The 12,351-nt window shown below is 47.1% G+C and overlaps 1 protein-coding gene across 1 annotated transcript in view; it reads right to left on the bottom strand.

Moving 5' to 3' along the window:
* The window catches only part of PLCXD3 (phosphatidylinositol specific phospholipase C X domain containing 3), a 79,490-nt gene extending 75,062 nt beyond the window's left edge, over positions 1 to 4,428 (bottom strand). Inside the window, exon 1 of the mRNA XM_035100751.2 lies at positions 4,326 to 4,428. Coding sequence (XP_034956642.1) covers positions 4,326 to 4,428 — 103 coding nt within the window. The remainder of the gene's footprint in view (positions 1 to 4,325) is intronic.
* Between the last annotated feature and the right edge of the window lie 7,923 nt (positions 4,429 to 12,351).

The raw sequence follows: 12,351 nt of genomic DNA, 5'->3' as shown, positions 1-12,351 counted from the left end.
TGATCTATTAAACATTAAAAGCCTCCCTATGTTCTACCTAATGGTCAGGGGTCCCTTTACCCTTTACCTATGTTCTACCTGTACTGGTTTGGGAGGCATTATGCCTCTGAATACCAGTTGCTGGGGAATGCAAGTGGTGAGGATGCTCATGTGCTGCTGGAGAGCTTCGCATGGGCATGTGGTTGGCAGATGCAACAAGAGGACCCCGCATGTTCCCTAAGGTTACCTGTCCAAAGTAAGCCCCCCAGAAATTATGGAGCCAGCAGTCAATCTAGTGCAGGAAAGGCTGGGGAAATTGGTCCACAAGAAGAACAAGAAAGCAAACAGCAAAGCACTAGTAAGCAATCCCCTGCATTTATTTAATTTTGCTTGATTCACACGCCCACCCTTATCAATACTAAATCAGATCACCACTGAGCTGCAAAGCACTTTGTTCCAAAGGCAGATCAAGCCTACAGTACAGCTCTAGGAAACTGCTTTGTACTGAGGTCATTGGTTCGTCTTGCTCACCATTGTATTGTACACGGACTGCCAGAGGCTCTCTAAGGTTTCAGGCACGAACCCAAGACCTTTTGCATGCAGAGCATGTAATCGACCACTGTGCTATGAAGCATCTAGAGCAGGATTAAATGCCATCCACCCACAGATAGCCATCATCTGTTATTGCAAGAGCAGTTTGCGCTGTTCCATAATCTTGGCCCTCCACTATGGGTTCTGGCTTCTGCCTTTAAATTGCTCAGTATAACAAGAAAGCTTATCTAACCACAGGCATTCCAACCCACTTCCCATGGCAGATCTGCTCAGCACTCAAGGTGCTTGAAAAACTGTGTGTGTGTGTGTGTGTGTGTGTGTGTGTGTGTGTGTGTGTGTAAAGAGAGCAATAATTGTGTGTTCTTGTTTTTAAATTTAACTAGCCGGATAAACACATCTCCAATCAGCAAGCCATCCACTTTCTATGTCAGAGCAATTAACCTATTTGCATGCATTAGTTTTCAATTAGCATATATTAGATTTCAATTAGCAATTAGCAGAGAATCCATTTCTTTGTACTGCAGAGAATACAAAGGATTTCTCTCCCTCCCTCCCTTTCTCCCCCTCCTCTCCAAAATGTTATTTTGGGCAAGTTATTTTCATTTCAGACAATTATGGAAAGAACATATTAGAATTTTTTTTTTCCCAAGAAGCCGCCTAATTTTTACCTTTGTTCTGTCTCATGCTGACACCCTAAACACTAGTGCAGCCTTCATGAACCAGGATGCTCCAGATGTTGTGGTTGCAACTCCAATCAGCTCCAGCCAGGGAGCTGCGCTCACTGGGAACAATGTGAGTTGTAGTCTAAAACATCTGGAGGGCACCAGGTTTGCAAAGGCTGAGCTAGGAGTTCAGAGGCAGACAAATTGATCATTGATTCCTGCAATGATCAGGCACCACCTCTCTCTTGCTCTTGAAAATTCCGAATAACCTTGGCAATCTGCACAGGCTCTCCTTCGCACAGCAGCTTCAACAATATCCCAAAATTAGAAGATATCTTTTGTTCCACAAAGCAACTCTACATTTTCAAGTCGTGTCCTTTGTCCGAGGTCATCCAGAGCCAAGTGGTGTCCCCACAACTGCTTCCTTTGCACACACACACCTTGCACTCCCAAGACTACAGGCATTAGGATGTGTTTGGCATTTTGGTCTAGCGACATGTGCACAGAGCGGTTTCACAAAATGCGCAATCCTCTCTGTAAGCCCCGCGGAGTTCAATGGGACTTGGCACATTTACTAGGGAACAAATTCCACTGAACTCAGTGCGGCTTGCTTCTGAATAGGAATAGGGCTGAATGGTTAAACACATTCCTTGCTTCTCCCTTTGCAATGGGAATATGAAATCTTACCCTGGCTAGAATGTTTATCTGCTTCGTCTTGCACAACAAAAGCTTCCAGGTATTCACACAAACAGCATGAAAGAAGTTGAAAGGCAATGTCAGTCTTGAGTAGGAAAACAGCACCAATATAGTAAATGACAATGGAGGGTTGTTGTTGTTTAAAAAAGCTTATTATTAATCCCAATAAATAAATTTATTCTGCTTTACCAGAGAAAGGCACTTGTTCTAAACTGGATTTTGGGGGGGGGGGCATGGCAGAAATATCTCATGTGTTCTGCAGTAGTGCCAGTGGCTGTTTCCTCCAAGGACATCAAAGACTTATACAATTTATCGTCACAATGCTGAGAGGCAAAGTCAAGGCTGAGACAACTTGCTCAATACACACACACACACACACACACACACACACACACACACCAGATGAGAGGCATGGCTGAGATAGGCTTTGACCTTTCAATTTTCCCTATTACAACCCCAATTCTGCCATCCATTACAAACTATTGACTCTGCAACAGAGGAATGAGGCAGATCATTTTGAAAAGTTGCACTGTTCTTGGGTAGATTTCAAATGATAGATGAGTTTCCCACTTTACAAAGCAGGGATGGGGAACCTGTGGCCAGATGTTGCTGGACTCCATCTCCCATCATCGCTGCCCTTTGCCCATTCTGGCTGGGGCTGATGAGAGCTGAGAATCCAACATCCGCTAGGACTAGGGCTACCCAGCCCATTATAGAGCAAGGCTATCAGCAATGGAGAGTGAGGCACATCAACCCCAACAGACTTCCCTCTACCTGCTGCATGCAAACATCTTGACCCCTGGATCTTAGTTCTTGGTCTTGAACTGCCCATTCTCCATGGCTCTCTGATGGTTGCTCACACATGTACACACATACTCCTACCTACAAGAGTCAGCTCATGCAATGCCAGGAAACATATTGTTGCATGCATGCAACGTCAACGATGCAAAAACCACCCAGGCTAAACTTTGGTTTCATCTCGCATCACCTGAAAGGTGCAATGCTTTGCTATTTAGGCAGTTCACAAGCTTGGGACCACTAGACACGATGGTGGCCATTCTGTGGACTTGAAGATGATAACTACCTCAACTATGCAAACAAAGGGGTGGGATGGGGTCAGGCATGCATGCATGCCAGTGAGGTTTAGTGGTTATAGAGTGTTGGACTAGGAACTGGGGAGACCCAAATTCAAACCCCCACTCAGCCATGAACCTCACTGGCTGAATTTGGGCCAGCTGCTGTGTCTCAGCCTAATCTACCTCACAGGGTTGTTTCTGAGGACAAAACAGGGGGAGGTAGAACCTTGCGCTCCTTGGAGAAAAGTCAAATAAAAAAATAAAATGTAGTAACAACCATGTGTGCCCGATTTTAACAGCAAGAAGTTGGTGGTGCCGATCTAAACTGACCCTTGCTTGTCACTTATCAAGATGCAGCAGTCAGAGGCAGGGAATGAAGAGAGGGGCATGCATGTGTGAACCAAGCCAGATACAGTAGATCTGCCACATGTATTAGATCATGGAAATGCATGATCTATATGGGACACACATCAAGATGCCATAGAGCTTCTAACAGAAGGTGGAATGGAAGAGGGAGGGAGAATAGAATGAAATGGTTTCATTAGTCTGAACTTTTGTCCCTCCTTTTCTTGGAACTAGAGATTCATTTTTAGAGACTTGAGGAGAATATTAAGAACCTGGATGCCAGGCAGCAGGGGAATTATCCGAAGCCATAAGCCTTCCAATGCAAGTCAAACACAGATCTTCTGGCCACAGAGGCAGGTGGAGAAGGTGAGGATTTTTAGTATTACACACAAACATTTCCAGAGAGTGAATTCCTTGTTGCAGTAACCCTTTATATGCCTGTGGCACCCTAAGCAAAAGCCAATTTTATTGCGGCATAAGCTTTCTGGGACTCAAATCCACTTTCTTCCCGTATGCCATATATATTATATACGGTCTCCAGCCCGTGAAAGATTATGCCTCAGCAAGGCTGCAACCCCTAACCACACTTACTAGGGAGTAAGTCCCGTTGGCCACAATGGAACTTACTCCTGAGTAAACAATGTACGGGATGGCGTTGCAAATGCACTCGCCTTCAAGGAGCCACGAGAGTCTTTGTTGTTTGCTTGGTGCAACGCGACTGATACCAGCTACCCTTCTGGAAAGCATGTGCACAGATGCGCATGCAATACACACACACACATGAAACGCCGAGGGGGTCACATACAAGCCAGTTTCTCCCAGCCCTCCATCACACACGCCAGCCATTCCCCAGAAGAAAAGCCATTATCTCCCTGCAGGCGAAGCGAAGAGATTCTCTGGCAATGTCACCTTTCCCATGTCTGGTGGCTGCTCAAGAGCTCATCCACATTTTATAAAGGACTTTTGAGGCAAAACCAACCAGTCCTCCCCAAATCCCAACCCTCGAGTCGCCTACCTGGGATCGCCAGATTCGTCAGGGGCACGCTGTGGATGCTCTCGGGCAAACTTGCCATCCAGTCCGCGAATTTCAGCTCCAGCTTGCCTTGCGACGAAGCCATGCTTGCAGGTCGGAGAGGGGCGCAAAAACGCACTCGCTCACTCAACCCCGCAAGCTGCAGCTGCGGCTGCTCTCTGGTCCCAGCCGGCGGCGGCAGAGGTACCAAGAACAGCGACCTCCTCCTCCTCCTCCTTCTCCTCCACCTGACTCCTTGAAGCCCAGACTGTTCGCTCCTCGCCAGCCTCCGCTGCGCTCGGGAGTTTACGCGCCACGCTGCGCCACACCCACCCGATGATGGCGCAGACACAGGCGAATTCGAATTGGGCTGCGCGCAACGAGAGAAACAAGCTGCGGGCTGGAGCGCTGCTGCTGCTAAGCTCTCTGTCTGTCTCTCTGCCTCTCTTGTTTTTGGTAACCTGCAAAGCAACCGCAAAAGCCTTTGGGCTGGAGGGAGAGAACCCAGCCAGGAAATGGGAGACTTCGCTCTTCTTTTGAGTAGGGCCCGGGTCGCAAAACAACGAAGGCTGAAGCCCCTCTGATCAGCCTGTTTCCCTGCCACCCCCCACCCCCGGGCCAAATCACAGCTCCGGAGTGGGAATTCCAATGGGATCATTGAGAAAGGTTGGAGGACATCTATCTCAACCCCCCTTTTTCAGTGAGGGGACAGATGTGCAGTGCAACTTCCATCTGACGTGACATTTATTTCTAGCCTGCTTAATATATATTATATATATATATAATCCATGTGTCTTAGTATTTCATGGAGGATAAATCTATCAGCAGCTGCTAGCCACAGTGGCTATGTAGCCTGTGTGCCTTTGAATACCCCATGTTGGGAGCGGCTGGTGGGAAGAGCGATTTTGAGTTCAGGTCCTGCTCATGGGCTTCCCTTGGCATCTGTGAGCTTCATGGCTGAACTAGACGACTGATGGCAGCAGACAGCCACAAATGTGTGACACAATTGTTTAAGCATCTGCATTAACTTCCCACGTTTGACTGAGCCAAGTCTAAGGTCCTTGCCCTTAGCAACTTGGGAAAAAGATACCTTAGGGACCTCCCGAACCCTTATATCTCAGCTGAGTCACTGAGATCATCTGTAGGAGCATCTCTGGTTGTCCCCTGAGTTGCCAATGCTCATCTGACATCAACACAAGACCGAGCCTTCAGCCACTTTAAATACAGTGGTACCTCGGTTTACAAACACAGTTGGTTCCGGAAGTCTGTACTTAACCTGAAGCGAACTTTCCCATTGAAAGTAATGGAAAGTGGATTAATCTGTTCCAGACGGGTCCGCGGAGTACATAAACTGAAAGTACTCAAACCGAGGCATACTTAAACCGAAGTATGACTGTACACAAGAAGAGTCATGCTGATTCGGGCCAAATGCCCATCTAGTCCAAGTTTCTGTTCTCACAACCAGGTGCCTCTGGGAAGCCCACAAGCAGAATTACCGTGCAACCACATTCTCCCCTCTTGTGATCCCCTGATATTCAGAGTATACAACCTTCAATAATGGAGGAAGGACATATTCATTGCAGCCAGTAGCTACTCATAGCCTTATCCTTCATGAATTTGTCACTCCAGTTCCATGGTTTAATTAAGTGCTGCTTGGTGAAGTACTTTCCTTTGCCTGTTCTGAGTCTTTGAGCATCCAGCTACTTCTGAAAGCACCCAGTTTTTTATTTATTTTATTGTACTTATATCCTACTTTTTTTTTTTACTCCATAGAGCTCAAGGCAGCATACATGGTTCTACCCCTCCTCATTGAATCCCCATAAAAACCCTGAGAGGTAGGTTAGGCTGAGAGGCAGAGGGTGGCTCAAGGTTACCCAGCGAGCTTCATGGCTGAGCATGGATATGAACCCTGCTCTCCCAGGTGCTGGCCCCAACACTCTAACAACGACACCACACCACTTCTCAAAATCTAAACTCTTACACTGCCCATAGTTCTCCTCTGAATCACTTCAAACACCTCAACTTTTAAACATTTATACCCCACTTTTCTTCCATGATGGAATTCTGGGTTATATACATGGGGTATCCAGAAGGTCTAGCATCATCCAGGCCCTGACCAGACCCACACCCACTTTGCCTCAGCTATTGTTGCTGCACCCTGCGCTTAGAGCCACCGCCTTCTTGCACCTGTCGAGAAGATGCTATGGATCTCGACTCTGACACAAACACCAGTCCTTGCTAGTCTTCATTGCCGTTTGGGGGCAAAGTCAAACCTCATTTGGGTGTTACTAAACAATGATCTGAATTCTTCTTTCTCTCTCTCTCTCTCTCTCTCTCTTCTTTTTTTAAAAGCAGTGTTGTTCAGCACAGCTAAAAGGAACCCAATGAAGTATTTTTATCTCCGAAGTGTTCGGTTAAACATGAAGGTGTCACATTTAAACAGTCACCAAGAGGATGTGTGAGATGGGACTTAGAGGAGGTTATGTGTGTTTTTTCTCTCCACTCTGTCTGTTTTACATTTCACTTTAACTCTGATGTCAATACTTCAGGGAGGTTTGCAACACTTGGCTCACTCCAGATTTCTTTTTTAAAATAATAATAATAATAATAATAATAATAATAATAATAATAATAATGTGCATTTATTAAGTGAAGCAGCAGAAGGAAGCCATGAAGAAGAGAATGGGTGGCAACTAAAGCAATCACCTAAATATCCCAAACCAGATCTAAGCTTACTTGGAGTACCAGATCTGCTCATCCTTCCATAAGCATGCTTAGCATTGTAGTCTGAGGGCCAAACTACATCAGACGAGAAATATGTGACTCCATTTCTGTCTTTTTAGACTTCTAAATATATGTGTATATCAGCTAGAGGGGACCTGGATCCAGTCTGGGACCATGGCACAGCTAGAAGGAAGATTTCACATTTCCTCCCTCTGTTTTCCCCCATCAGGTCCACACACGTCCCCAACTCTTAATTGCTATTTACCTTGGAAGGAAAGACATAAATGGGATGTGATTTACCTAGAAAACCACATCAGCGGAAGCCGTTCACAAGGGCTTCTACTGTATCTGTGCAATGAGGTTTTTTCTCTCTCTCCTTCTCCCATGTATCCCTTTCACCACCACCCCCAAAATGGCTCCAGGGAGTCAGGAGAACCCCTATAACAGCAGGGAAGGAAGAGGAACCATTCCCCTTGGAAAACTGATATGCTTGCACATTCAACATAGCACCTGTGGGAATGTTAGGCATGTGGATTAGGATATATTATTAGATAGATCCTATCCAAGCTTGTGTTAGCAAGCTTCCAATATCAGCAGAGTAACATTCCCCTTTTGTGCGCAGCAAAACGTGAGTGTTAGGTTTGTTAGAACCTCTGCAACAATATTATACTTCAATATTATACTTCCTGGCAAATCCCCTTTTTCCCTCTTAAAAGAAATACACGACACAATAGTATTGAAATAAGATAGAGTTTACTCACATGACATCCTGAGTTAACAGCATAATCTCAGAAAGGCAGGCTTACGTAGAAAAGTTACAAATATATACATCTGGAGTCTTCTTAGTAGACAACACCACTGGCCTCTCTCTTGGCAGCAGGCCGAGAGGGAGAACCATCCTAACTGTAGATTCTCTGGAGATGTGTTCCCATTGAAGGAGAAATGGCTAAGAGAGAGAATGGCTGCTGGCTAGGGGCTTTTCTCTGCCAGCTAATCCATCTCATCTGCATATCTGGAGGAACAGGAACTGAACTTAGTCAGGTGTCCCTCCAGGTGAGTTCCTCTTAGTGGACACTCTAGGAACTGTTGTGACTTGTCTGCCCCAGTGTTCCATCCCACAGCACCCTCCTGAATTCCTCCAGTGGTGTTGTCATTGATGTTGTTTTCCTCCCAGGCAAAAGCAGCTGGGGGGGGTTGATTTTTCTTGGTAAATGACACAGGACTGGTGGGGGCAGTAGTCAAAACTCCCGCCCACACCATCATGGTCCTGATCCAGATCAGGCCTACTATTCACAGCTGCCAGGACAGCACTGCCATCTGGGCCAACCCAATACATTTTGGCACCTGAGGCAAACCATAAAATGGTATGTGTGTCGTTTCCCCCCCCCAAAAAACACACACACACACACACACCAGGAAAGAAGGGGTGAGTGAAAATCAACATCGGGAACAAAGGGAGAATAAAGATCTACATTAGGAACAGTGGTGGTGGTCAAATCAACCTTACCCGATGGTTGAACTGGGAATCAAAGCTAATCGGGGGGGCACTCTGAATCACACTGGGCAAGTGCAGGGCCCAGGTGTCCGGCTTCAGGCACTTGGCCTCCCCCCCCTTTGGCAGTAGATAAGCAGAACAAAGAGAAAGGAGTCTCTTACCAGTTAGAATTTTTAATGATCACAGCAAGAAAGAACAAAGAATCCATTCCTAGGAATGAAGATGCTCCCAATTAAGGGTTCCACCCACTTCCTCCCTAGTCACCTGTTTTCTCCATCAAGTCCACACACATCCCCAACTCTTAATTGCTATTTACCTTTGAAGGAAAGACATAAATGGGATGGGATTTACCTAGTGAACCACATCAGCGGAAGCCGTTCGCAAGGGTTTCTATCTGTGCACCGAGGCTTTCTCTCTCTCTCTCTCCTTCCCCCAATGTACCCCTTTCATCACCACCCTCAAAATGGCTGCCACCTTCCTTATCTGCTCTTCTTGACCATGGGCTGAGTGGATGAACGCTTTCCAGAGACTGTGAGTCTGTTAACTCTCTCTCTCCCTCAGTTCTCCTCCTCCTAGCTGTTCCCCATCCAGTTCTTCCCAGCTTCTGCCTTCTGAACTATGCCCCTCTGCAAACCACTGTTCCAAATCTATACTGTCCTCCTGCTCCTGGGAAGATTCAGGATCCTGATCAGGAGCAGGGGGAGGGGGAGGTTCCCGCCATTCCTCCTCAGTGCAGCCCTCTTCAGCACAGTCCCTGACACCGGGAGACTAAGAGGGAGACCCCTGCCATTTCCCATTTCCCATTTGCCGAGAGGCCATTGTGAAGGCGGCATGGAGGGGCTGCTGAGGAGGAGGCAGACCCGGCCTCAAGGAGTGTGCTGCAGACACCACTGCCACTATGGCAGCAGTGGTGGACGATGTGTTCCTTGGAGGCCAGATCTGCCACCACTGTGGCTCTGTTACCTGAGAGGGCCATCTCACCTTGCCTCATGGATGGGCTGGCCCTGCCTGCCATGCAGTAAAGAGACGTGCTTCAGGCTGCACCATGAATAAATGAAAACAGGAATTGGTACCTGCATGTCATTCAATACTTTTTTTAAGGGTTGGTCCTGGTAAGGGTTGGGCAGGTGCCATCTGGGGTCTGCTTCAGGCAGCAAAATGTCCTGGGTCGGCAGCAACAGGCAAATGGAAATACCCTAAGTCTATGTTCAAGTGTCCTAAGTCTATGCTCTGATTGATCCACTGGGCCCCATTTTCCAGAGCTGCAATCTATAACATTAAAGCTTAAGTGACAAAAGTCCTTTAGGAAGAGACTTTGCTATAGACAGAGGATTTCTCTCCTATTAAATTAAGCTCAAAATTGATATGTTCTCCATATTTATGGAAGTGGCGTTCTTGATATACGAGAGCCATTGTGGGTTTTATCACAAGATGTTTGCTGCCACACCTTGTAATTTATCTTAATTAAGGCTGAATGCTACTTAAGCAGTGATTATTTATGCATTTCTGGTTGCTTTATTGGAGGGTCATTGGAAAGGCAGTGCCAAACCTCCAGAGAAATCCTTGTTTTATTATCTTAGTTGTGAAATTGTGGAGGGAGGGAGGCGTAGCCAGATGGAGTCTCACTGGTGCCAATAAAAGACACTTGACATGGGATTCACTTATACCTACTAAATGTTATTGAACAAAATGGCACACCCAAAAGGCCGCTTAATTAATAACAAAATGGATTGTTCTTTCTTCTTGGTCTTTTGAGGCAGGATTGAAGGTCCATTAATGAAAAGGCTGCCTTGTACTTTTCAGAGAAGTGAAGATCAACCCTCTGGTAAAAATAGATGCAGACCATTACAGGCAGCTGCATGCGCTCAACAAAAGCTGGAAAGCTCTTGCTACAGATGACAATTGATTGGGGAAGGGTCATAGCCCATTAGGGGAAAGGGCAATAGCTCAGTGGAAGTGCACATGGTTTGCACGCAAAGATCCCAGGTTCAATCCCCAGCATCTCCTGGTAAAAAAAGTCAGGAAGTGGGATTGTGGTGCCCTGGAAAACTGCTGCCAGTCAGTGCAGACAATACTGAGCTAGAGGCAGCAATGGTCTCAACTATGTATAAGGTATAGGAGCCTTAAAGGCTTGAGCGATGCCATTATTTGGCCTTGATGTTACTGTTTGGGGACTATCGTTGTTTGTTCATCCCTGCTCAACCTGTAGGTTGGCAAATACCGTACTGCAGTCAGATATTACAGAACCAGGAAATGCTGCTGTCAGAGGCGCTGATGTGGCTACTCTAGAGTAACGACTCCTCGCAGCATAGTCTTTTTAGACTTTTATTAAGTGCTGATTATTTACAGTGGTCAGAACGATCTATATACATGCTTACGGTGAGGTGTCAGAACCTCCGAATGGAGATTGGCGCGTTTTCTTCCAGCAAAGAAGCTTTGGGAGACCCAACCTCTTCCCCCTACGTTTGCGTCGCAATTCCGGAGTTGGGGGAATTGGCCTTCCCCCCGTGCTCACACCTTCCTGTCCTACCTGGGGCATGGGCTCCGCAACCTTGCCTGAGCCTCGGACACCACTTCCTGACTCTCCGCTGGAGGCAGAGCTCTCCCTGCTCTCCCCAGCGCTTGGGCTGGAACTTAAGATGGGAGGGACTTCCCTGTATCCCTTGTCCCTCACATCCACCCCCCTCCCAGGCTCCCCTTCCCCCCTCCCTAGGGGCTCTCCGCTTGCTGGGGACGAGTGAAACCCCAAAAAGTCCGTGGTGTCAGAGTCTGTGGGTGTAAAAATTTTCCCCCAATCCGGCGATCTTTCCCCCTCCCCCTGAGAAGACGGGAATCCCAAAAAGTCTGTGGCGTCAGAGCTGGTGGGAGTAAAAATGTGCTGCCAGTCCTCTCCTGCCTCTGACGTAGTCGACCTCGGTGAAACCCACACCTCTTCTTCCGTATCCTCAAATTCCGCTTCCCATCTCCATGGAGAGCTGCTTCCTGCGATCCCTTCCTCCCGCCCCTCCCCCTCTCCCTCCCTTTCCATGTGCCAGGGCTTGGGCCTGTGGGGGAAAAGGGCGTGGAACTCTTCCACTAAAAATTCCTCTTGTACTTCCGTGGCAGGTATCCACTCATTGTGGGACGGCCACAAAGTCTCTTCACATGCTGTGTTTCTCAGTAAGCAATAGACCTGACTACCTAATTCCTCCCAAGGTAAGAGGAAGTGGCCTAGCTAAGCCTGGCAGGACAGCTTACTCTATGATTTTAACTCCTTCATGCATTAATTAGACTTAAGCATGTTGCTTATATGAGGCTGGCTATCCCACACAACCACCTTGTCAACCCTCTCCCTTTATATCTCGCCCAAACCCATTATCACCTCACAACTCCTTTAACCACCCCCCATTCCTGCCACACTTCCTTCTGTTGGTGGCACAGAGCAAAGGGAAGAAAGACTTTCTCATCTTCATTCAGGGAAGTGGGAAAGCTTGCCTGGGCCATCCAATTGCCTGCTCACCTGCTCACCCTGCTGGCCTGCTCACTCATGCCACCAGGCTGCTCACTTCACTCTCTCGCTCCAGCCGCATGACAACTCCTCTTCTTACAAATATATCATATAATAAGACAAGTCTCTATTGTTCTCTCCTCCAAGAGGAAACTGACCCCTGAGGATCTTCCCTGGAAGTTCTCACCCACGTGTATCAAACATTACAGAGACAGCTCCTTCTTATCTCTTCTGAAACAACGTAAAGATCGTAAAGAGTTCGGGAAATTCAAAATGCAACACATGCAAATGCTGGGGAACACAGATTGCTGCAATAAATCTCA

The sequence above is a fragment of the Zootoca vivipara genome, chromosome 11 (genome assembly GCF_963506605.1).
Source record: "Zootoca vivipara chromosome 11, rZooViv1.1, whole genome shotgun sequence".
NCBI classification, from domain to species: Eukaryota; Metazoa; Chordata; class Lepidosauria; order Squamata; family Lacertidae; genus Zootoca; species Zootoca vivipara.
The sequence above is the reverse complement of the archived record's forward strand: the minus strand, read 5'-3'. Positions and strand labels throughout refer to the sequence as shown.